General features: G+C 41.5%; 1 protein-coding gene across 2 annotated transcripts; it reads right to left on the reverse strand.

Moving 5' to 3' along the window:
- Window positions 1-5039: 5039 nt before the first annotated feature.
- Window positions 5040-25024, reverse strand: SARAF (store-operated calcium entry associated regulatory factor). 2 transcript variants are annotated; one of them, XM_009243670.3, is made up of 6 exons: window positions 24408-25024; window positions 15787-15965; window positions 11553-11970; window positions 8709-8850; window positions 7924-8075; window positions 5040-5854 (listed from the first exon to the last, which is right to left on the reverse strand). In XM_009243670.3, the coding sequence occupies exons 1-6, from the start codon at window positions 24508-24510 to the stop codon at window positions 5829-5831; spliced, it is 1020 nt and encodes a 339-aa protein (XP_009241945.3). In that variant the 5' UTR covers window positions 24511-25024; the 3' UTR covers window positions 5040-5828.
- Window positions 25025-26791: the final 1767 nt, after the last annotated feature.

Below are 26791 nucleotides of genomic sequence, written 5' to 3' on the forward strand. Positions count from 1 at the left end.
CTACTACTACTCTCTATCCATTTTCTGCACAGGCCAAATAGGCGAGTTGAATGGGGATGTGGTAGGAAGCACCAGCCCTATATCCTTCAAGTCCTTGATGGTGGCATTAATCTCTGTAATCCTTCCAGAAAGGTAGAACTTACTGTCTCACAGTTCTAGAGGCTGTGAGTCTGAGATCCAGGTGATAGCAGGGCCATGCTCACTCTGTATGTGCTGAGGAAGGATCTGTTCCAGGCCTGACTCTTAGCTTCTGGTGGTTTGCTGGCAATCTTTGGCATATATTGGCTTTTGGCAGAACTCCAGACATTATGTGATGTTTTCTGTTTGTGTGTCTGTGTCCAAATTTCCTCATTTTATAATGACATGAATCATTGGTGTTCCCTCTACTCCAGCATAAGCTCATCGTAATTTCATCTGCAGTAAGCCCGTTATGGTTTGGATGTTTGTCCCCTCCAAATCCCACATTGAAATGTCATTCCCAATGCTGCAGGTGGGGCCTGGTGGGAGGTTGTTTGGAGCATACAGGAGGATTCCCTCGTGAATGGTTTAGCACCATCCCCCGGTGATGAATGAGTTCTTGCTCAGTTAGTTCACACTATATCTAGTTGTTTAAAAGTCTGGGACCTGGTCAGCACCTTTAATCCCAGCACTTTGGGAGGCCAAGGCAGGAGGATCACTTGAGGCCAGGAGTTCAGCCAACATGGTGAAACCCTGCCTCTACTAAAACAAAATACAAAAATTAGCCAGGTGTGGTGGCACACACCTGTAATCCCAGGTACTCAGGAGGCTGATGCAGGAGAATCACTTGAACCCAGGAGGCAGAGGCAAGGTGAGGCAGTGAGCCAAGATCACACCACTGCACTCCAGCCTGGGTGACAGAGTGAGACTCTTGTCTCAAAAAAATCAATCAATCAATCTGGGACCTCCCTCCCTCACTCTCTCTTGCTCCCACTCTCACCATGTGACGCACCTGTTCCCTGCACCTTCCACCATGATGGGAAGCTTCCCAAGGCATCACCAGGAGCAGATGCCAGCACCATGCTTCCTGTACAGCCTGCAAAATTGTGAGCCAATTAAACCTCTTTTCTTTATAAATTACCTGGTCTCCGGTATTCCTTTATAACAACACAAATGGACTAACATAGACTCTATTTCCAAATAAGATCATATTCTGAGGCACAGAACTCAGGCACTTTCTGTGTCCCTCCATTTCACCCCATTTCCTCACTCCAACTCTCCCTAGTCGCCTTCATCTCTAACTTGGATGTTCTTCCAATTGGGATTTCCCACAAGTCCTCTCAGCCCCTTTAATCAAGTGTCCATATCACAGCCATTATTGGTTTATCATTTTTGTAGGTAGAGGTAGTTCTAGTGATTTCCACTTGGCCTATGCCACCATAACAGCCTTCATTCCACAGGTCAGGGACCCAATGTAGAGATTCTGCTAGTTGCTGAGTATGTCTATTCTAATTCTGCATTCTAGAACGCAGGTTCCATTCCTGTGCAATAATCACAGGATCATTCGAGGGACCCATGGGACTCACTGTGAAACTGATCTGAGCTAAAACTCTATAAGCTCTTACTCTGACTGGTGGACCACAGTAATGTTTTCAGCCTCCTGGAATTAGCATCAATTCAGTGTCCAGTAATCCCTAAACTGTCCGATTATTTTCCCTTTCCCCAGTGCATAGTTACTCCAGTAAACAGCCATGGGTCCATTGAGGGAAGACTGGGGGAAAGATAAACAATATAAACCTGGCAATGTGGTAGGGTTCTTCCTCAAGGGGAACCCAGCCTCTCCTTCATTGAAGGGATTCTGGACCTATAAACTAGCTCAAGTCTAGGAAATGATTCAGAGGCTATGACTCACTTGTGGTGACTTAAGATAGACTTCTGTTGGCTGGGCACGGTGGCTCACGCCTATAATCCCGGCACTTTGGGAGGCTGAGGCAGGTGGATCAGCTGAGGTCAGGAGTTTGAGACCAGCCTGGCCAACTTGGTGAAACCCTGTTTCTACTAAAAATACAAAAATTAGCCGGGCATGGTGGCAGGTGCCTGTAATCCCAGCTACTCAGGAGGGTGAGGCAGGAGACTCGCTTGAACCGGGGAGGCAGAGGTTGCAGTGAGCCACGATCGTGCCCCTGCGCTCTCCAGCCTGGGTGACAGAGCGAGACTTGGTCTCAAAAAAAAAAAAAAAAAACGACTTCTGTTTACTCAGCCTAGAACTCTTCCAGTTACATAAATCAAATAAGAATTTAGTAGACTGCCATCTATTTCTTCCATTAGGTACGCAATGATCAACTAGCCAATGCCATAGGTCTCTGAGTCAGACAATTCTTGTTAATTTTTGTTTTATAAAATTTTTTGTAGAGATAGAGTCTCACTATATTGCCCAGGCTGGTCTCAAACTCCTGGCCTCAAGCAATCCTCCTGTCTCTGCCTCCCAAAGTTCTGGGATTACAGGCATGTGCCAGTGTTCCTGGCCTGAGTCCAACAATTCTGATGGCTGCTTTGACTCTGCTGTCCATTACAGCATAACCATGCCACGCTGTTTGGTGATTGTCACCATTTGGCCCCTGCTACCCTGGGATCAAATTAACCCCACTGCCTCCAGGGGTCCCAGTTTGATGCTAGCAGTTCCCACTGTACATTCTGACCTACAAAGAAGAGAAACCGAATCTGTCGGCCTCCTTCTCAAAAATCTATTTCTCACCATCATGGTGAAAGGTGTGTTCTCTTGACTCCTCCAGGGTGGGTGGGTGGGGCTTATATGATAAATCCACCCTGACATTCCAATCTCCCTGAGCCTTTGAATCCCTTCCTCCACAGTACACTGAGGCAGTTCTGGCATTTTGACTTTAGTGTAGGCCATCTTCGAGTCCATGTTCAGCAAACCAACTAAACTGTTAAGAGTCCTTTCTAACCCCTCAAATATTGAATCCAGAATCTCTTAGTTGGCCAATATCAATAAAGTTGTCCTGACTCAACTTTACAGTCCTACCACCATATCCTACACTCTAAGATCCATTCCCACATATATTCCCCAGATTTCTGTCTGTATAGACTGGGAAAATCATGGAGTCCTTTTGGTGTGCAGGGTACCTCCTCATGGATCATAATTTGTACCTCACTCTTTGGTGCCTACTGGAACTTGAGTCTAGTTATACATCTAGGAGCAAAACAGGTAGCAAGGGCAGACCCTGAGGAAGATGAGTGATGCCTGGTAAGGAATACCTCTGAAGAGATCATTACAGATCCCTCAGGCAAAGTAGGATTAACCTTCTCAGACAGAAGTAGAAGGGCTGCTTCTACCAGCAAGAAATACTATGCAGAATTTAGGGGTTCCATTTCACTGGCTTCCTCAGGATCCTTTCATATATCCCCATTCCACTTTTCAGGATCCCACTGCTTCTCAATCAATGCTCTCACCTTATTTTTTAAGAGACAAGGTCTCGCCCTGTTGCCCAGGCTGGAATGCAATGGCAAAATCACAGCTCACTGCAGCCTTAATCTCCCGAGCTCAAGTGATCCTCCCACCTCAGCCTCTGGAGTAGCCAGGACTACAGGTGCATACCACCATGCCCAGCTAATTAAAAGAATAATCTGTAGAGATGAAATCTTGCTATGTTGCCCAGGCTGGTCTTGAACTCCTGGACTTAAGCAATCCTCCTGCCTTAGACTGTACTATCTTATTATTCTGAGTTTTACATTTGGGGAGGTGACACATGTGAACCTTTTCCATAAACAACAAAGGGCCGGGAGTAGTGGTTCATGCCTGTAATCCCAGCACTTGGGGAGGCCATGGTGGGAGGACTGTTTGAGGCCAGGACTTCGAAACTAGCCTGAGCAACATAGTGAAACACCACCTCTACCCAAAAAAAAAAAAAATTTGTTTTAAATGACAAGGAAGTACAAATACACAACAGATAAAAGAGGAACACTCAGGTGGGGCTTGAAACCTATACTCTGCCTCTTTTCCTCCCTTCCCTCCAGGGACCCTCTGAAAGAACCTCATAAGAACATCACTAGGGCTCCCCAGAGTAGCCTGAAAGCCACCAATTAGTCAACTCTTTTTTTAAAAGCTATCGCCTACAGGAAGAATGGTCAACTCTCTTTACATTAACTAATTATTTTCTTACAATCCCAATGATCTGCAGTACTATGTTCAAAAACAATCTGAGTAAGCCGGGCGCGGTGGCTCACGCGTGTAATTCCAGCACTTTGGGAGGCTGAGGCAGGTGGAACACCTGAGGTCAGGAGTTCGAGACCAGCCTGGACAACATAGTGAAACCCCATCTCTACTAAAAATACAAAAAATTAGCTGGGCTTGGTGACAGGAGCCTGTAATCCCAGCTACTCAGGAGGATGAGGCAGGAGAATTGCTTGAACCCAGGAGGCGGAGGTTGCAGTGAGCCGAGATCATGCCACTGCACTCCAGCCTGGTGACAGAGCGAGACTCTGTCTCAAAAAAAAAAAAAAAAAAAAAAAAGCAACAAACTACATTCTCTTTTACTCCATATCCTTCTACTAAGGAAAAATGGGGTAAGGATTTAGTGGAATATACATGAAGTAAAGCTGTGTTTCTTCTATCAGTTAAAATTTCTACTGTTTTACTGATGAAAAGAGGATACTTCTATTACGCAAGTCTTAATAAGGGTTTGTTTTAAATTGGTTCCTATTGGTTGGTGAAAAGTAACTGCAGTTTTAAATGGCAAAAATCAATAAACACATAAGATATAAAACTGGGGCTTTGAGGTTATGAAGCTTAACTAAGTGTAACCATGCAATCTCTGATGGGTTGGGAGGCTTGGAGATTTAATTATTTTTTTCAAAAGCTATTTTTTGGCAGAGGCTTCCACACCATTTCTAAATTACTTTTTGAAAACATTTACCAAAAGACTAAGGTATGACTACCACATAAAATTATTGTCTAGGGAGACAGAACTTCTGCATGAACTTTCCCCTTTGGGAAAAAGAGTTTAAAAAAACAAAAAGTAACATTTATTTGTGCCTAGGCTAATAGAAAGAATGAGACTAAACCCCTTGTTTGTTTTTATTGATTCTTTTTAAGATTGAAACAGACTATTACAACAATATTTGAGATTCCACAGAGAACTGCATGCTTTTGTTATTAAAAGACTTTTGTTGAAAAATTTGACCTTTACCTCTTATGAACTGAAGAAATATAGAGGTTTCAAGCATTTTTGCCAGCACACAGTCATTCACAACAACCTTCTAGATGCTTATTTTCTACCTTTTCCTACAGAAGGTAATATTCACTTACCAGAAGGCCATCACCTCCACTGAATGATTCAAAGCTTCAGAGCTCAAAAGTGATCAGAACTCACAAATTAGCATAATTAGTCCAAAGCTTGATTTAAATGTTTGAAGAACAGCAAACATCAAATAATATAATACCAAATAGAATATTATAGTCTCTATGAGGTAATAACTCATCAGCTACAACCACCTAAGACTGAAATTTTCTGTACTTAGTTTCTATTAGTACAACACCTTCATTCTTAATGCTTCTTAGGGCATCACAGGTTTTAGAAATTAATGTATTTTTAGCATTCCACAGTAATGATCACTTTCAAAAACTGCAATATACATCTGCATGTTACACTGACATACAACATATAAGTATTTTGTCACACATCAACTTTTAGCCTCAAATAATAGAATACAAAAAGCTATACAGGACATAACACCACAGAACTTTTGAATATCCCCTTTTCCCAATTGTTAACAGGTAGCACTTTTTCTAAACAGAAAGTGATGAAAAATCCAAAATTTCTGCATCCAATGTTTGACTCCAACTTTCTACTTTATCGTCTCCTGGTACCACCATATCCTAGAATGAGAGGGGTAAAATTTACATTAGTTTTTAAAAATGCATTAGAATTGCTTATAAAATTACAAGTCATACATGTTTATTGTTAGCAAATGAATGAGACAGGAGGAAAGGAAAGAGTGAGCCACTACGTGGAAATGGGCTGAGCAGGACAGTGCATCGCCTCCCACAGCAACCTTCCCAATCATCGAGCCTACTACACTCACACATGGTTGCTGGGAATGGCAGTCAGGACCCCAAAAAAGAGGATGCATGCTATAGTGGGGCCACCATGGTCCAGGCAATACTCAAAGTCTAAGCCAAAAAGACAGAGGCCAGTGGCGCATAAGCCATGCCCTGCTACCTCTCACAACTCCAGTGGTAAGAGACATAATGTGGGGAGGGTTATGGACTTTAGATGGTTAAGCATTACTTAAGACACTGTGCACACACACACAGTCTACAGGATGACAAGTCTTCCTATCTAGAAAGTCTCTCAATTATTTTCAGGTTTACATTATTTGGTTTTTATGATTTTCTTTCATATAATTCCCATACATTTCTAGTTCATAGTCATGATTTTTTGCAAGTCTTCTTTCCACTGCAAATGAATTTTTTTCTGTCATGATGTCTTACCTAGCCATATATATATATATATATATATATATTTTTTTTTTTTTTTTTTTTTTTGCTCTTGTTGCCCAGCTGGAGTGCAATGGCACAATCTCGGCTCACTGCAACCTCTGCCTCCTGGGTTCAAGCGATTTTCCTGCCTCAGCCTCCCAAATAGCTGGGATTACAGGCATGCGCCACTACACCCAGCTAATTTTTGTATTTTTAGCAGAGACGGGGTTTCACCATGTTGGGCAGGCTGGTCTTGAACTCCTGACCTCAGGTGATCCACCCATCTCGGCTTCCCAAAGTGCTGGGATTACAGGTGTGAGCCACCGTGCCTGGCCTTACCTAGTCATGTTTTTATATATTCTCCCAACTCCTTTTTTTCTCCCCAGAAGTACCCACTATCTCATACTCTAACACCATAGATTAGTTTTGCCTGTTTTTGCATGTGTATTTCATAAAATGTAACTGCTGTCATCATAGTGTATATATTATTTTGTGTCTGGCTTCTTTATATTTGGTAGATCTATCCATGTTACCACACACAACTGCTTATTTTCTTAGTTGCACAGTAACCCACTGCAATACAGCAAACATAACTCAATTTATTCATCCATTTTACTGCTGATGGATATGTGGGCTGTTTCCAGTTTTGGGGAATTATGAATAGGGATGCTATGAACAGTCTTGTGCTTATCTGCCAGCATACAAGTGTATGCATTTCTGTGGCTATATATCTGAGAGCAAAACTGCTTTGTCCTAGCTATGCATAGGTTCAATTTTAGGAGGTAGTACCAGTTTTTTTAATTGAATGTATCAATGTATATCCAAACCAGCATTATGAGAATTCTACTCACATTTTAAAACATATTTAAATATATTTTTCTATCAATTTCAAGAATTAATCATTGTTCTCTAACTTCCTTCTCCTGAAAGACAAATCTACTTCAGAGCAATCTCTTATGGCCTCCTTACCCAGCAGATCCGATTTTCTGCCAATGAGGCTTGATGTTTAATCCAGTTAGTCTTTTTTTTTTTATATCTTTGCTTTTTACAAAATACCCTCTGAGCATTCCAATAAACATTATAATCATATTTTTGAAAATTAAAGTATACCTCAATATCTTTTTTGAATGTTATTGAATTTTAAGTTTAAGCTTCTACTTAGAAAAGTCTAGTTTAGAACTTAAAGGATCTCTAGAGATCACAGAATTAAATATATGTGGAAGCTAGCATCCAGTGAGGTTCAAGTTAAAACCTTGGTCTATGGTAGAGCTAAGCCTAAATCAAATCCCTGTTTGATTTTTAAAGAATGGTCAGAAGTGGGATCTCAGTTAATTGTGCTATTAATATTTTTGGTAGGTACACCAAATAAAACCATGGTTGCTAAATAGATAATCATCTTCTAAAGTTCCCAAACTATTTCTGTACTTTACTCCTAAGTAAAAGGAACTTGTATTTTTTGCTCTTACCTGATGCAGTTCTGGTTTTCGTGTCTGAGTTTGAACATGCCGAATAGCTGCCCGAGCCTCCACGAAGGGGTGAGTAAGCCCTATTCCATGTGCCAGGGTAGGAGGCAGGATAGGACGGGTAGTACCACGAGTCTGAGAAGGGTGTTGCCGCTCTTTAAAGGGATAAAAGTAGGTTAGGCATTTTTTCTTGTGGCTATAATTTTTAAATACCTTCCTGTTCCTCAACTGTCAGAAAAAAATATCTTTATCAAGTACTTTTTCCTGAATGTTCTGGTATATCAGAGTTAACATGAAATAAAAACCGTTTCATATTTCTGCCATTATTATGGTCATTGCTATGGGGGAAAAGTGACAGGGAGTCAATGCACTTTCTGAATTTGCACTCAAATAAAACCTAAACTACCATTAATACTTCATATTCTAAAATCTGGCCCCAAGCTCTTTCCAGCCTTACTTTTATCATTCTCCTACCAAACCAGACTAACTGTTCCCCAAATGCTGTATTCTTTCCTGCCTTCTTATTTTCTCAGATGTCAACTAAACAGTCTTTTTCTTATCTCATAATATCTATGAGGGTGACACAGGAAGAAACACAATGAAAGAAAATAACATACACAATACTGATCAAAAGACATATAGTGTACCTTCCCCTTCCCAGAGAATCTTATTTAATAGGCTAATGTCACCACAATTTATTTTCCTTAGCAAAACTAAATGCAGTTAAATTGTAAGCAAAACAAGCCTCTTGAATTAAAGAGCAAGTGAGATCAATGCAAAAAGCTTACCTATTGCTGCCAAACAAATATCCTAGTATTCCACCAGTTCCCAAGCCAGTCCAGAACCCTGGTCCTGAATTTTCATATCCTTGTTGTCCCGTAAAAGCACTGCCAAAACCAGAAGTTGCACCATGGCCAGTATTCTGCGGTCCTTAACATAAAAATGATTTATTACGTATCCTCACTTAAACATGACAGTCTACAAAAGCAAAGATAATATAACATTTCATTTATTTCATCTGTACTGAATTATTAATAATGCTCAGGCATCAAGTTATTAACAAGTTGTATTCAAAAAGGTATTTGTAAAATACCAGTTTATAATGAAGGAGAGCATTTCCCATCGATATGCGAGGAGAGGGATAGATTTTGGGACTGGGGAAGGTCTTGCTATAAAATGACATCTGCCCTGCTCAATCAGCTACTAGAAAATCACCCCACTTTTCAGGGTTACTTTCTCTCTGCAGTACAAACTCTTAAGTGGAGTCTCTAAGAGCTCCAGATGAGAGCTGTGCCTCAGTCTCTAACCGAGGAATCCAAGGGGAGGCAGCCAGATATTTATTTGTGTCAGTTGGGAAGTCAGATCTCAAAGGGACCTAAAAAGTATCTTCTGCCCAGAGGAAGTTTTAACTGATGTATACATATATATAAGAAAGTGTGCTAATCTTACACGTATGGCACAACAAATTTGTACATATGTACCTATCCATGTAACCACCACCCACACCAATAAACCATTTCTGGCACCCCAGAAGTCTCCCTCATGACAACTCCTAATACATTCCCATCTATGTCAGAGATCAGCACTACTTTAACTTCTCTTACCATAGTTTGAATTCTGTCCATTCATGAACTTTTTCTAAACAGGATCACAAAGTATGTATTCTGTGTCTGGCATATCATTATGTCTATGGGAGTCAATCCTACCATTGCATTATCAGTTTTTTTCTTAACTCATGTGTCTTCCACCTTGTGAAAAATTTACACAGTCCCATTCTAATGTTTATGGATATTCCACCTCCATTTTTTGGCAGTTATAAATAAAACTGCTATGAACATTCCTGTGCATCTTTCTTGGTGCACCATGCATTCACTTCTCCCAGGTATTTATGTAGGAATAGAATTGGGTATGCATATGTTTGGGTTGTTTTACCATTTTAACTCCTACCAGCAAAGTATGAAAGTTCCAGTCACTCTACATCCTTGCCCATACTTGGTACTCTGTCTTTTTAATGTTAGCCATTATGGTGGTTATCTGGTGGCTAAAAATAATCTCCCTGTGGTTTTCATCTGCATTTCTCTGAAGACTAATGATGCTAAGCACCTTTTATTTCTATTGACCATATAAATCATGGGTTGGGATCCCAGTACTGGTCCATGGCCTGTTAGGAACTGAGCCACACAGCAGGAGGTGAGCAGCAGGCAAGCGACTGAAGCTTCATCTCTATTTAAAGCCACTCCCCCATCACTTGCATTACTACCTGAGCTCGGCCTCCTGTCAGATCAGCAGCAGCATTAGATTCTCATAGGAGCACAAACCCTACTGTGAACTGCGTATGCGAGGGATCTAGGTTGCATGCTCCTTATGAGATTCTAATGCCTGATGATCTGTCACTGTGTCCCATCATCCCCAGATGGGACCATCCAGTTGCAGGAAAACAAGCTCAGGGCTCCTACTGATTCTACATTACATGAGTTGCTAATTATTTCATTACATATTGCAATGTAATAACAACATAAATAAAGTACATAATAAATGTAATATGCTTGAATCATCCCAAAACCTTCTCTCCCCACCCCACCCCACCCCAAACCCCCTAGTCTGTGGAAAAATTGTCTTCCACAAAACTGGTCCCTGGTGCCAAAAAGGCTGGGGACTGGTTAAGTAGATGTCTTCTCTTATTATAAAATGGGCATTCAAGTCCTCTTTGGAGGGCTTGTCTGCCTGTTGTTCAGGTTTACGGGAGTTCATTTTATGTTCTAGACACATATATATGCCAGAAACACGTTTTGTAAATTTTTCCCAGTTTGTAGCTTGCCTTTTCACTCTCCTAATAGTGCCTTTTGATGATTAGATGTTCTTAATTTAAATAAAGTCTAATTTACCCATGTTTTCTTTTATGGCTAGTACTTTTTATGTTCTGTTTAAGAAATCTTTACCTATCCTAAGGTCATAACAAATATTCTCCTATGTTTTATTCTGGAAACTTAATTGTTTTACCTTTTATGTTGAGATTTATATACTTAAAGAATTAATTTTTATGTATAGTGTGAGACGGGGTCAGGGCAAATGATTATTAGCAAAGTTGATCAAGTTTCTCTGATTAAGAGTATTTATAATTTAATCAGGCTTTTTTTTTTTTTTTTTTTTGAGACAGGGTCTCGCTCTGTCACTCAGGCTGGAGTGCGGTGGCGCGATCTCAGCTCACCGCAACCTCCACCTCCTGGGTTCAAGTGACTCTCATGCCTCAGTCTCCCAAGCAGCTGGAATTACAGGTGCCCGCCACAACACCCGGCTAATTTTTGTATTTTTAGTAAGAGACGGCGTTTTACCATCTTGGCCAGGCTGGTCTCAAACTCCCGACCTCAAGTGATCTGCCCACCCCGGCCTCCCAAAGTGCTGGGATTACAGGCGTGAGCCACCGCGCCCAAGCCAATCAGGCATTAACATAGCAACCACAACATACCTTGGGAGAGAGCCAAACGAAGAGGTAAAAGTTGAAAGTAAAAAACAAAATGAGAAGACAAACCTCCTTTGGTTTCCCAATGCTACGATTTTCTATTTCAGAACCAAGCACAGGATGCACTAACCTCACACCCGCCCTATTTATGGCCACTGCGAGGGAAACATACCTGTGAACTCAGACTTAAAGCCTGGGGGAGGAGGTCCTGCTGAGTTGGTGAATCTCTGGTAACGGTGGGAAAATGGAGGATACTCAGAGTACGGTGGAGGAGAATACTGCCCGTCACTCAGGAACAGCTTATAGACTACAAAGGCGATCCCAAGGAGCACCACGATGGTAATCAATCCACTCATGTTACAGGAATCCGCCGAGTACCACTTATAATAATAATCAGAGAAAGAGGCAAAGCCGTGCTGCTTTCCAGACTCCTTCAGTTTCTGCAGGCCAAGTTCTGTATAATCTAAATTGTACTCCAAGCCACAAGAACCTCTTAGTACATACTGGTCTTCAGAGGACTCATAGCCTTCACAGCTCACCACAGTTTTTCCAAATTTGTATGCAATATCTAAGTCCGTCTTACATTCCCACTGTGAAGAAAAATAGAAACAGACTATTAGAAACAAACATTTTTTTTCATTTAACATATGTTACCTGGGGGCCAGGTGCGGTGGCTCACACCTGTGATCTCAGCACTTTGGGAGGCCGAGGCGGGTGGATCACGCAGTCAGGAGTTCGAGACCTGCCTGGCCAAGATGGTGAAACCCCATCTCTACTAAAAATACAAAAATTAGCCAGGCGCAGCTGCAGGCGCCCATAATCCCAGCTACTAAGGAGGCTGAGGCAGGAGAATCACTTGAACCCGGGAGGCGGAGGTTGCAGTGAGCTGAGATCGTGCCACTGCACTCTAGCCTGGGCAACAGAGCAAGACTCTGTCTCAAGAAAAAAAAAATGTTACTTGGGCTATATATCCATCATAAAATTGCAAAATGAAGCAAGGGAATGATCTGCAAAATTCACAACAGTAAGTATTCATGTCTAAGGGAGGGAAAATGAGGGGCTTCAGAGATAATGGTGGTATCTGTGTTCTACTTCTTACGCTGCATAGTGCATATATGAATATTCGCTTTATTACTAGTCTTTACTCTTTACATATACATGTTATGTATCCATCTGAACATATTAAGTATTCTACAATTTATAACATTTAAGCAAACTGCCAAAATGTCAACTTTTTGCCACTGTTGTTCAAGATGCTTTCTTTAAAAATACAGATTTCTTAAAAGATGTTAAGGCTCAAAACAGCATCATATACGAGTGTCTGGTAGCTACACAAAGCAACAGAGATATTACATAACCTCAGAGAAAAAAATTTTTCTACACAAATTTTATAAAACCATGGACTAACTGTCCAGGGTCCAATTCTATGTAATTCTCTTGTATTTTTTAAAGATATTTAGAAAAATGCAAAAAGAACCCAGGCTAGCCCCAAAAATGTCCACCTTATAAAAAAATATATGCCCAAGTTTGGTCTACATTCTATATTTTGTGGTGAAAAAGCAATATGCTTCTTTAACTCTTAAGATACAAGCTAAAGGCCAGGTGCGGTGGTTCATGCTTGTAATCCCAGCACTTTGGGAGGCCAAGGTGGGTGGATCACCTGAGGTCAGCAGTTCAAGAACAGCCTGGCCAAAATGGCAAAACCCCATCTCTACTAAAAATACAAAAATGAGGTGGGCATGGTGGCAGGCGCCCATAATAATCCCAGCTACTTCAAAAATAGAGGCTGAGGCAGGAGAATGACTTGAACCCAGAGGCAGAGGTTGCAGTGAGCCAAGATCATGTCACTGTACTCCAAACTGGGCGACAGAGGGAGACTCCGTCTCAAAAAAAAAAAAAAAAGATACAAGCTAAAGTAGATTTAATTGGTTCTGTTGCCCTTCTGCAAATTTTTGTACAAATTATTTTCCTCTTTCAAAGTTCACACTATTTTACTTCATTTATAACAGCCTTATTGAAATATAATTCACGAATACCATACAATTCACCCATTTCAATGGTCTTAGTATATTCACAGTTGTGCTACTGTCACCACAATCAATTTTAGAATATTTTCATCACCCCAAAGAAATCTTGTACCCATTAGCAGTCACTCTCCATTCTCCCCCCGCACACCTCCCAACCAACTTTCTGTCTATATGGATTTCCCTAATTGGACAGTTCACAGGAATGTAATAATACAATATGTGGTCTTTTGTGACTGGCTTCTTTCACTTAGCATAACATTTTCAAGATTCATCCACGTTGTAGCATGTATTGGTATTTCACTTTTTTATGGCTAAATATTTCTTTGTATGGATATACCACTTTTTATTTATCGTTCATTAGTAATGGACATTTGAATTGTTTCTACTTTTTGGCTATTATGAATAATGCTGCTATGTCTATTTGTATGCAAGTTTTTGTGTGGACATGTGTTTTCAATTCTCTTGGGTGTATATACCTTGGAGTGGAATGACTGAGGCATACATGGTAACTCTACGTTTAAACTTTTGAGGAACTGCCAATTTTCCAAAGCAGCTGGACCATTTTACATTCCCAACAGCAGTGTATAAGGGTTCTAATTTCTCGACATCCTCACCAGCCTTGTTATCTTTTTTATTATAGCCTTCCTACTGAGTGTGAAGTGGTATCTTACTGTGGCTTTGATTTGCATTTCTCTGATGGCTAATAATAAGGAACACTTTTCATGTGCTTATTTGTTACTTATATATCTTCCTTGTAGAAATGTCTATTCAGATGCTCTGCCATGTTTAACTTGGTTGTTTTCTTACTGAGTTGTAAGAGTTATTTTATATTCTAAATACAAGTCCCTCACCAGTTATGATTTGCTAAGCTTCCTTCCATTCTGTAGGTTGTCTTTTCACTTTCTTGATGATGTCCTTTGATAGTCAAAAGTTTTTCATTTGGATAAGATGCAGTTTTTCTTTTGTTGCTGTTACTACACTGTTTTTAAAATAATTTTATTTAGAGGAAGATTTATAAGTTTGTTGACTTAGATGAATAAAACAAGCTAAACTTGTATTGGTATTTCATGTTAACTACCACTTCCTTAATCGTGTGTACTACAAGTAGCTTCTAAGTACTGTATTTAAATTTCAACTCTTGGAATAGGAGTTTCTGTCCTGCTACTAAATGGCCTCTTTCCTGCTACTAAACATAAGCCAATGTATGATATGCTCAACACTCCTTTACTCATGCTATTCCCTTCTCTAGCCTTTCCTCTCTAAAAATGTTATCATTCCTTCCTAACACAGCGCAAATGCCTCATCCTTTAAGTCCCAATGACTCCAACCAGATGTGACTTTACAATGTTGTGCTGGGACCTACAAGTAATCTGAGCGCCTGCCTTACCTCTTCTACTAGTAAGAGAGTTTCTTCATTCTACCTTATTCATTTTTATATGTTGCAATTAATACATGTTTAACGAATGACATCACCGTTACTGCCTTTTTTTCCCATCAAGACTCTAAAAGTCATAAGTAAAGTGGGAGTGAGACTTCCGCTATAACCCAGAGAATTCTATGATTCAACTTAGCAGTACTGGGGGAAAATATTGTGAAGTAAGTATCACCCAGTACACATCAACTTCCTCTGTGATTTGCCAAGACCATGCATAAAGGTTGTATCAAACAAGAATATCATTCTGATGGAGAGGGGAAATCGTCAACACAAGTTTCTTGCCTTGTGACCAGTCGTCTTAAATCTCTTTTGAAAGCAGTCAGAATACAAAGTAGAAATATGTAACTAGTGATTTAAACTGAATTCATTTAATAAAATCTATATCTAAAGCACATTCAGTTTTGGAACTTCAAGGAGATGCTCTGCTCGTATACAAAACACCAGCGTTCCAAAGCAATAAATCAAACCGGCTGAAATGCTTCCATTCAAAAGTAACCACCCTCAGTTCTAAGACAATTTTAAAATCAAGTGCTAGAAGCACAATAGAGATATATGAACCCCTACTATTTACGATCTATAATTCCTAATTATCTTAACTTTGTCTTAAGGGTAGGTTGGTACTCTTTGAGGAATGACAGGAAAATGACAACCATAAGAGATCCCCTATCCCTCACCCTCAAGTACATAAAAAGTTGTGAAAATTTACAAATACCTTAGAAGGAGGTCACGGTACAAAAACTAAAATGAGTATTTTCAGGCTTTAAAATCGGTTCATTTCTTTTGGAGGCCATTTCTTCCACAAGAAGAGTGATTGATTTACTTACATATTTTAGGCTGATCTGAGATTTCTGTAGGTGCACCCTCAAAACACTGAATAATGTCCCAATAAACAATTTACTGAATAAAAACCCCATTTAGACTGCCATCACTGTAGTGGATATTACCTGTACATCATACCCATCCCAGCCTTTGTTCTGACACTGTATGACTTTTGGGGTATAAGAATCACAACCAGCTGTGCCTCCAACACATTTCAACTGTGGGATGGGATCCAGCCTGCGGGAGGTGGTATAGCGGTCATAGTGGAGGGTAAGAGCTTTTACATCCCGCAGCAACATTCTGTCTGAAACAGCAAGAAAACAGAGGAACACAAAGTAAGTATCGTGTCAGAGAAAGAAAGGTTCATCCTAATGAAACTCTCATCATAGGAAATGCCTTTCTTGCCTTCTGAGGATGGCTAAGAGAGGATGAATCTATTTCTCAAAGCTATCCCAACAACATTCAGGCCTTCTGAACAAAATTCAGAAGGTCACACTTTTAATATCTCCCTGCATTTCAGGCCAGTAGCTTCTACAGCACAAGTTGTACATCATTTTTGCTAAATCAAAAGAACAAAAAGCTCATTAACCTGAAACACTGTACTACTGTGTAATAATAATAGTGGTTAATTAAAATGGCAAAAATATAAGCATGTTCCTGAAGCACATTTAATGCTTTAAATGTCCATCAACAGGTGAAGAGATTAACATATTATGACCTATTACAGTGGAATATTACATAGCAGTTAAAATGAGTGAACTAGAATTCATGTACCAAACTAGATAGATGGCAAAAACATTTTAAACAAAATACAAGTTGCAGAATGTTTTGTATGATAGCTTTATATAAACCTTTAAAAAAGGCAAAACAGTACTACATACTGTTAATGTCTATATATGTATATAATAACAACATGAAAACATGTATGGGAAGGATTTAACACCAAATTCAAGTAAGTATCTAGTCTAGGGAGAGAGAAAGGAAAGAGATTTTAGCTCTATTCCTAATGTTTTATTACTGGGAGTGGGGGATTTGTAGCAAATATAGCAAAATGTAAAGATTCAATAAAACTGGGTGATGACTGCATGTAGGTTCATTGTACACTTCTGTATGTTTAAATACTTTAGGTATTTCACAATTTTAAAAATCAAAACTAAACTATTTCACAAACTAAAAAATTTAAAACATACTGACAAGAGACTTTGAAAGGAGTCAAAACAGTAAAATTATGTCTGGCATTCATGTGCAAAAATGAATTTCTAGGTCGGGTGTGGTGGCTCACACCTGTAATCCCAGCACTTTGGGAGGCCGAGGCAGGTGGATCACCCGAGGTCAGGAGTTCGAGACCAGCCTTGCCAATACGGCAAAACCCCATCTCTACTAAATATACAAAATTAGCCGGGAGTGGTGGCACATGCCTGTAATCCCAGCTACTTGGGAGGCTGAGGCAGGAGAATCGCTTGAACCTGGGAGGAGGAGGTTGCAGTGAGCCAAGATCACACCATTGCACTCCAGCCTAGGCAACAAGAATGAAACTCCATCTCAAAAAAAAAATTAATTTCTATGCATTATTGGAAAATAAAGACAAAGTCTTCCTATTTATCATGTTGTGGATTATTGATGGAAGATGCTGTGGATTGGCTCAGTCAACATCCACTTCACCCTCAAACAGGTGTGCCTTCCTGCAAAGCAAAAGGAATCCCAAAACCTCTTGCAGCTATAGTTGCCAAAAGCAATTTCAGTTCTGCCAACCAGAGGGACTCAAGCAAAATCTGGAAAGTAGACTCTAGACTTATACAGTGCTCTGTCCTTCAGCTAGTAAACACAGGCATGGAGACTGAGTTTTCAAACTGACAGTATCCTCTCATCAGCTTCCTGGCTGTCATGAAGCTTGACATGAGCAATCTATTTTTCAATGTGGCAGATGTAATAGGCATTGCTTTCTAACATTTTGTGAGTACCCAATTCCCTATATTCAACCTGTCAAATTAGCAGAATTTGCAGCCTCCCAAAATTCTACTAAAACTATAATAAATACATTATTTTGATGATGTGAATGACTGTGGTCAGGTAAAACCAAAGAGGAGATGACAGCAGAATTTTGGAAGGAGAAAGCAAATGGACTAGTGGTAGATGACTAGACCTAAGTGAAAGACAAATGCCAGAACAGCAAAGGGGGGAAACTGAGAATCAACCTGATGTACATAACAGAATCCCTAAAAAAAAAAAAAAAAAAAAAAAAAAAACCAGGAAATGGCAGCTCTGGAATGGGAGATGCCTGGAATACACACTACAGGGTGAAAGCTACTTGAGAGGAAGCCATATCCCCACATCCTCTCCCCAACTCCACACTGTTCTAACTCCCTCTTCCCCACTATGGAAACTGTCTGGAGATGTGTTCTCTGGAGAGGATAAAACTGAAGGGATTTGCATTGGTGACCATCTGGCATAGTAAAGGGCATGGGTACAAAAACAATCAAACAGGGAACCCAAGTGACTGTGTGCACTCTGACTGCTGAAAGCACAGTTCTCCTTCCCCACGTGGTGCACAAAATGCTAACAGCCATCCCCTTGTCCTCTGTGGGAGACTGGATGACTATTCCCTTGGTAATCTAACCAAGAAGAAGTACCTAAATACACTGACATCAGGAACTTCCTCCAAAAAAGAGCAACCTAGGTCACCCTGTTGTGAAGTTCAAAATCAAAAGTGCAACTCCACACTGACAGCTTCCAATGAGCTTTTTGGTTCCCCAGAGTTAACTGTGAGCAGGGAGCCAAGGATTACTAAAAATATGAGGAAAGTCCCTGCTATGGTTTGAATGTGTCCCCCAAGGTTCACATGTTGGAAACTTAATCCCCAATGCAACAGTGTTGAAAGATGGAATCTTTAAGAGGGCTCTGCCCTCATGAATAGATTAATGCTGTTCTTGCAGGACTGGGTTAGTTATCGCAGGAGTGGACTCCTGATAAAAGGATGAGTTAGGCCCCTTTCCCCTCTCTCACTCTCTCCCCTTTCTGCCTTCCACTATGGGATGACGCAGCAAGAAGGCCCTCACAAGATGCCAGCACCTTAATATTGAACTTCTCAGCCTCCAGAACTGTGAGAAATGTATTTAGTTTTTTAATAAATTTCCCAGTCTGTGGTATTGTGTTATAGTAACATTAAACAGACAAAACAGCCCCTAACATGAAATATAGCAACCAGGACAAAACAACAACAAAAGGAAGCAGGAGGAAAAAAGAGACGACGCAGAAGAAGAAAACTTTTTTAAAAACACTGGAATATCCCCAGAGAGATAAGAGAAAAAGACTGCATTAATAAAACAATCATTTTTAAAAGGAATACTCAGAGAAAAAACAAGAGCTTTTGGAAATTAAAAACAGGACAGCCAAGATTAAAAACAACAGAACTGCCAGGTGCAGTGGCTCATGCCTGTAATCCCAGCACTTTGGGAGGCCAAGGCAGGCAGATCACTTGAGCCCAAGAGTTTAAGACCAGCCTAAGCAACATGACAAAACCCTATCTCTACAAAAAAATTATAACATTAGCCAGGGGTGGTGGCACACACCTGCAGTCCCAGCTACTTAGAAGGCTGAGGTGGGAGAATCACCTGAGCCTGGGGAGGTCGAGGCTGCAGTGAGCCATGCACTCCAGCCTGGGTGATAGAGTGAGACCCTGTCACAAAACATAAATAAATAAATACATACATACATACAACAGAACTGTTAGAAGAAAATCTTCTAGAAAGTAGAGCAAAAAGAGGCCAGGTGTGGTGGCTCATGCTTGTAATCCTAGCACTCTGGGAGGCCGAGGCAGGCGGATCACGAGGTCAAGTGATCAAGACCATCCTGGTGAACATGGTGAAACCCCAGCTCTACTAAAAATACAAAAATTAGCCAGACATGGTGGCGCGCACCTGTAATCCCAGCTACTCAGGAAGTTGAGGCAGGAGAATCACTTGAACCCAGGAAGCAGAGGTTGCAGTGAGCAGAGATGATGCCACTGCACTCCAGCCTGGGGGACAGAGCTAGACTCCGTCTCAAAAAAAAAAAAAAAAAGAAAGAAAGAAAAAAGACAGCATGAGGGAAAAAAAAAAAAAGAAAATTACCAGTTCAGGACCAGTTCAGAAAGTCCAAAAATCCAACAAGGGTTTCAGAAAGAATGAACAAGGGAATCTGATTAGACAAACTCCAGGCTGTAATTCAAGAAAAGTTCCCACACTGAAGGACTTGAGTTGTCATATTGAAAAGGCCCAACAAATACCCAGACCTGAGAAACAGACCACACAAAGGCACGCAAAAAGTAAAATTTTAGAACACTGAAGACAAAAAAAATTCTACAAATTGCCAGAAGAATAGGGAGAAAACAAGCCATATAGAAAAGATAAGACTTAGAAAAGCTTCAGATATCTCAACAGGATAGAAAAAGAAAATGGAGAAATGTATTCAAAAATTCTAAAGGAAAAAGTCTGGCTGGGTTTGCCAACCATTGCTTTGCTAATGGTGGAACAAACTGATGTTACAACATCTCCTATGATGTATTTCCCACAAGTATTTAATATGAATCTAATCAATCTAATAAACTTAAGGTCAATACCCTATCAATATAAAAATATATATATATATAAAGAGACCTAAATATACTTCCAACCAGGAACCCAATAGGGTTTTTTGGGGAAAGAAATTATGTTAAAGGTCCTGTGGACAATTTTTTTTTTAAAAAGAACACATAGCTTACCAGATAGTACAGGTTACTATAAAATTATTATCATTGGCCAGGCACGGTGGCTCACGCCTTAACCCCAGCACTTTGGGAGGCCAAGGAGGGCAGATCACCTGAGGTCAGGAGTTCGAGATCAGCCTGGCCAACATGGTGAAACCCCATCTCTACTAATAATACAAAAATTAGCTGGACGTGGTGGCACACGCCTGTAGTCCCAGCTACTTGGGAGGCTGAGGCAGGAGAATCACTTGAATCCAGGAGGCGGAGGTTGCAGTGGGCCGATATTGCTGCCACTGCACTCCAGCCTGGGCGACAAGAGTGAAACTCCATCTCAAAAAAAAAAAAAAAAGATTATAATCAAAATAGTAGGGAATTGCAACAGAGACAAGGAAATTGTGAAACAAAAGAAAGATCAGAAATAAATCAAGATACATTTGGGAATTCAGTAAGATGAAATGGTCTTTTTAATTTGGTGGATAAAAGATGTCTTCTTTAATAAATAGCACTGGCATAATTGACTATGCAGCCACAAGAAAATCCACCTAAAGCTATATAAAAATTTAATTCCACATGGGCTACAGATCTAAAATTTCCAAGAACTATATTAAAATAAACTATGCTACATTAAACACAAACTACTACCTCCTCATACATAAAAAATAAGACAATGAAAATGTTCAATGGTTTAGAAAAATCAGACTGTATTAATCAACTAAATAACAGAAATAATAAATTGAATTTATTGTAACAGAGTTGCAATAACGCAAAGAACACTGAACTAAGTTGGTGTCACTAACTGGCTGTGACTTTGGCCAAGGCACTTAATTTACCTGTGTAGAAGTTTCCTCACCTACGAAATTAAAATATTATCAACTCTGAAATTTGTTGTGAAGCTTAGATATAATTTATTATCTGGCAGAGTACTTGAAGCATAACAGGTGATCAGGTATGATGAATATTACTGAAAGTTTTAAGATGGAATAGCATTACCATAATCCTATAGCATCTTTCTTCCGTAGAGATTCTTAAGGTCCAAGAACAAAATTCTAATACCCACGCCCCACTAGTTACATCAGTCAAGGGACACAGGAGCTCCCTGAACTCGACTCATAAATCAAAATCCATGGCAGGTCTCAAACAAGATAAACAAAACCAAACTCCCCTAAACCTGATCATCCCACATTCTTCCACATCTCAGGAAATGGTTAACTCCATGTTTCTAGTTGCTCAAGCCAAAAACCTTGGATTTCTCTTCATCTTCTCTCCTCTCACTCCTACATCTAATCCTTCAGAAGATCATGTTAGCTCCACCTTCAAAACAGGTGACAAGAGAATCCAGCTACTCTAACCAGCTCTCCACTGCTTCTCCCCTGGGCCAAGCGGTCACCACTCTAAGAACTTACTGTATAATATTAAAATAGATAGCAATATATATTAATTCACTGGTTTCCCTGCTTCCCTCCTACCCTCTTCGGTCTGTTTTCCACAGAGCAGCCCAAATGAGCCTTTAAAGATGTAAGTAATTTCAGGTCATTTACTCCTCCTCCCCACTTCAGGTTTCCAGTCAAATGTCACCCTAACAGTGACTTCCCTGACCAATGTACGTTTTTTAAGTCTCCACTTCTGCCCGCACACCATGTCCTCCTTACCCTGTTTATCATACACGGTGCATACCAATTTTCACAATATAGCATGCTATTTACATGTTTATCTGTTTATTGTCTATTTCTCCCCAACAGAGGTAAAGTCCTTGGAGGCAAGACACTGTTCAGAGCAAGCACTGTTCACTGCTATATTCCCAACACCCGGAAGAGTAACTTAACATAAGATTACATTCAATAAGGAATTTTGAAATTCATTGGTAATCTCTTTAGAATGGTGCTAATTTTTTTTTCCAGACAAATTACTGCTCAATGTGAGCTAAAGTAACGGCATCCAAAGTCAAACAAAAGATAAATTAGGGAGCTGATTAATGCTTTAGTAAAGGACTTAATAAAGAGTATGTCAATAAAGTATCTGCATAAAAAAGTTCCTTAAAGTGCCGGGCGCGGTGGCTCACGCCTGTAATCCCAGCACTTTGGGAGGCCAAGGCGGGCGGATCACCTGAGGTTGGGAGTTCAAGACCAGCCTGACCAACATGGAGAAACCCTGTCTCCACTAAAAATACAAAATTTGCCGGGCATGGTGGTGCATGCCTGTAATCCCAGCTACTCAGGAGGCTGAGGCAGGAAAATCGCTTGAACCCAGGAGGCAGAGGTTGCGGTGAGCCGAGATTGCGCCACTGCACTCTAGCCTGGGCGACAAGAGCGAAACTGTCTCAAAAACAAAACAAAAAAGTTCCTCAAAGTAAACTTTGAAGTAGAATTTACATAAAATAATTGAGTTTGCTCTGCAAAATATTGTGGTGCTTTCTGTTCCAGAACAATAGTTTTACAGCGTAGATAAACCAAGAAGTGGTTCATCTTTAATTTAAATTTGGTTCTTCTTTTATAGTTTTTATAGTTCTTCTGACTCTTCAACTGTAAACTTCCTTTATTAAATTTATTTACGAACTGATTCAAAGTTCAACAAATTAAAGTTTCATTCTAGGTTTTCAATTGTAATTCTGATCAAGTCTCCCACTCATACACAACTTTCTAGAAATACAAAAGAAAAACGTACATTTAAATACAACTTGGCTTTTATTTTTTGGTAATAAAACGTCCACATCAAATGACTACTCAACGTGATGTGCTTGCAAATAGCACCTTCTCTCTCATTTCAGTATGTAAGAATAAAATAGGCTATTACAGAAATAAACCTGTTGCTTAAATTCGACAATGTAGGCATTTCCCATCACCAAATCACAAAGGCAATACGCTTTCCACGCCATCTTTACTCCGCAAACCAAAAATGATGCCGTTTTAATTTTTTTTTTTACAGAATTCCAATGTAACAGCATGCGTCATTTATTACATGGAAAAAGTCAAAATCTGTATCTAAATATATAGACATATACGTATTAATTGCACGGAATATTACTGATCCCATGAAAATTCTTTAGACAATTTTAATACCGTACTGACATAAAAGAACCTCTTTCCTAGAACCCACTTATCATGTACCATCACCAAAAAAAGAAAGACAGAGAGAATTATTTTTTAAATTCTTCTCTACGGTGAAAGCCAATGGGAAGAGCTGGTGCCGCGCGATGTACTTCACTGCAATCGTCAAGAGAAGAGGCAGCGGTTCTCATAAAAACGCGGTGGTTCACGCCTGTAATCCCAGCACTTTGGGAGGACGAGGCGGGTGGATCACGAGGTCAGGAGGTCGAGAGACCAGCCTGGCCAACATAGTGAAACCCCGTCTCTACTAAAAATACAAAAAATTAGCCGGCCATGGTGGCGGGCACCTGTAATCCCCGCTACTGGTGAGGCCGAGGCAGGAGAATCTCTCGAACCCGGGAGGCGGAGGTTGCAGTGAGCCGAGATCACGTCATTGCAGTCCAGCCGGGGCGACAGTGTGAGACTCCGACTCAAAAAAAAAAAAAGAGTGCAATCTGCGATTGTGCTAACAGACCTGCGAGGTCTGCAGCCCTGTCCGCTAAGGGTGACTCAGAGACTGCCAGTGGCAGGCAACGGCCGGCGATAGCAACAGGCAGCCATGACAACAGCCGGCCACGATGACATCACACAGCCATGACAACAAAGCAGATGCGCAGGTGAGTGTCCAGCTCTCCAGTCATACTCAGAGATGAGAAAGACGACAGTGGGCAAATTCCGGGAGTCCGGAGCAGCGAGAAAGGGGACGTTAAGGATCCCCAGACGTCCCGCCCCGCCCACTCGAGCCGTCCCTACCCGCCTCCCAAGACGCCTGGGAAGAGCAGTGGAACCAGTGAGGGCACAACAGCAAAGAGGCCAGACATGGGGAATCCGGGCATCCAGGCTCCGGGGAGACGGCGCACGGAAACGCAGGGCAGCCTGCACCGGCTGACGGCGGCGGAAAAGGGCGAGCCAAGCGCCTGAGGGCCCTGGCAGCACTCACCAGGGTCGTTCCAGCCCAGGGCAGGGCCCGCGGTCAGCAGAAACAAATGCAGGCCGAGGAGCAAGCAGTGCCCGGCCGCTCCCGGCCCGCAGGCTGAGGCCATGGCGCTCGATGAAGATGGCGCTGGGCTGCCAGACGCCTGCGGGCCGAACCTGGGTGCGGTAGCGCGCGCGACGCTGCGCACTTACACCGCCACCCCTAGCGGCGGCGAAGGAACAGCACGACTGCAGAGCCGCAGCCGCAGCCGCAACGGATCCGTGCGCCAACCCTACGTCACTGCCGCTGCGGCCCGTGGGGCTCCGTGAGTGGCCGCCGTGGGCCCCCGCCCCTGGAGCACAGCGCGGCTTGGGGCGGGGGCGAGGCGATGTGGGCGGGGCCAAGGGCCAGGCGAGGCACGGCTGGAGGCGGGTTCGAGGCGTGGCGCCGCGGTGTGGGCGGGGCCGAGGGCCTGACGCCACCGCGCCCGCGGGCGGGGCGAGGGCGGAGCGCAGCTTTGTTATGTCTGGTCTGAGATTCGGGAAGCTTCTGTGCGTAGGCGCTGCAGTTTGAGAGGCTGAAAACGTCACGATGCGAAATCTAAGAAATGTAGTCAAATTATGTATTATTAAAACCTCAATAACTGTACCAAGGGTAGTTCTGTGCTTTATTCAGCTCTATATGTTCAGCACTTAGCATAGCGCCTGGTACATCGTCAGTGTTCTATGACTGGTTGCTAAATACAGAGAAGATTCAAGCGAAAGGTAGCAGGGAAATATATTGTCTGGTTTCAAGGCTCAGAACCTTTACGTGGTTCCTTGCGCATGGAGGCCGGAAGACTGTATAAAATGTCAGGAGGAGAAAATACCGTCTGAATGAAGAACCAGCCAGAGAAAACAGTTCTCTAAACTTTTGAGGGCTGGCAGGCTTGGGTTTCTTTCATTCGTTCATTCATTCATTCATTCAATGAATATATGTCGAATACCTAATAGGCTCCAGGCACTGTTTTAGGCATGGAGGATACAGACAAGATCCCTGTACTCATTGAAATAGAATAGGACAAACGACATACCAATTAAACAACAAAAATAATAGGTAATGATAGGTAATAACATTGATGAAAAAACAGGGTGATATAATGGAGCCTGGGGACACAACAACTTCAGGGAGGGCCTTGCTGAGGAAGTGGTTTTTGAAGCCTGGGACCTGAATGATGAGAAAGAACTAGCCATACAAAGATCAGGGGACTCATCTTCCCATCCGGGGAACAGTGGATGCAAAAGCCCTAACTTTGTGTTTTGAGGAAGAGTCATTCGGTCAGATCCCATGAAGAGTTCAGTCCCACAAGATGGCCCCAACTTCAGACATCAATCACAAGTCTCAGGTTGTGACCTATGCTTCTGACCAACCAGCTATAAATTAGGGTTTCCAGGCCGGGCGTGGTGGCTCATGCCTGTAATCCCAGAATTTTGGGAGGCCAAGGCAGGTGAATCGCCTGAGGTCAGGAATTCAAGACCAGCCTGGCCAGCATGGCAAAACCCCAACTCTACTAAAAATAGGAAAAATAGCTGGGCGTGGTGGTGCACACCTGTAATCCCAGCTATTTGGGAGGCTGAGGCAAGAGAATCGCTTGAACCTGGGAGGCGGAAGTTGCAGTGAGCCAAACTGCCCCACTGTACCTGGGCCATGGAGAGAGACTCCCTCTCAACAAATAAATTGGGGTTTTCATGACCCCCCATCTTGAGTTTCATAATTTGCTAGAATGGCTCACAGAACTTAAAAAAAAACACTTTATGTTTACCAGATTATTATATTGAGCACCTATTAGTACCTAACAGTACCTGCCAGGTACTGTTATCAGTATTGGGGATACAGCAGTGAATAAAACAAAATTTGGGGGACAAGAGAGGCAAACAAGGCCATAACTGAAGCAAAGTAAGTTAGGGGAAGAGTGGAATAAGAGGTGGCAGAGCAGTGGGGCCTCGGCATGGAACCAACCAATGGTGGGACCAAGGACTGAAATAGAGATAATAGAGAATCCTATTCTCAACATGTTAAGTTTGAGGTGACTATTAGGCATCCAGGTAGATGTGTCAAATAAATAGATATACTGTAAAAGTCTGAAGTTCAAAACTAAGGTAAATTTGGTAGTTATGTTGTAAATATAAAGATAGCATTTAATGTCATGATGCTATTGTTTGAATGTGTCCCCCAAAGCTCATGTGTTGGAAACTTAATCCCCAATGCAATAATGTTGAGAGGGGGGACTCTTAAGGGGTGATTAGGTTATGAGGGCAGAGCTCTTAATGCTATTATCACAGGAGCGGGTTAGTTATTGGGGAGTGGGTTCCAGATTAAAGGGATGAGTTCAGCTCCCTTTCTCTTTTGCCTACCACCGTGAAATGACA

This window comes from Pongo abelii, chromosome 7 (assembly GCF_028885655.2).
Source record: "Pongo abelii isolate AG06213 chromosome 7, NHGRI_mPonAbe1-v2.0_pri, whole genome shotgun sequence".
In the NCBI taxonomy this organism is placed as follows: Eukaryota; Metazoa; Chordata; class Mammalia; order Primates; family Hominidae; genus Pongo; species Pongo abelii.

What these genes read in the sequence shown, in the direction of transcription:
- SARAF (XM_009243670.3), bottom strand. Translation starts at nt 24,510, where the DNA reads ATGGCCTCAGCCTGCGGGCCGGGAGCGGCCGGGCACTGCTTGCTCCTC. An exon ending in TATTTGTTTGGCAGCAATAG is followed by an intron (nt 8,076 to 8,708) that starts GTAAGCTTTTTG and finishes ATCCCTTTAAAG; the next exon opens with AGCGGCAACACCCTTCTCAG. An exon ending in GAAAACCAGAACTGCATCAG is followed by an intron (nt 5,855 to 7,923) that starts GTAAGAGCAAAA and finishes CTCTCATTCTAG; the next exon opens with GATATGGTGGTACCAGGAGA.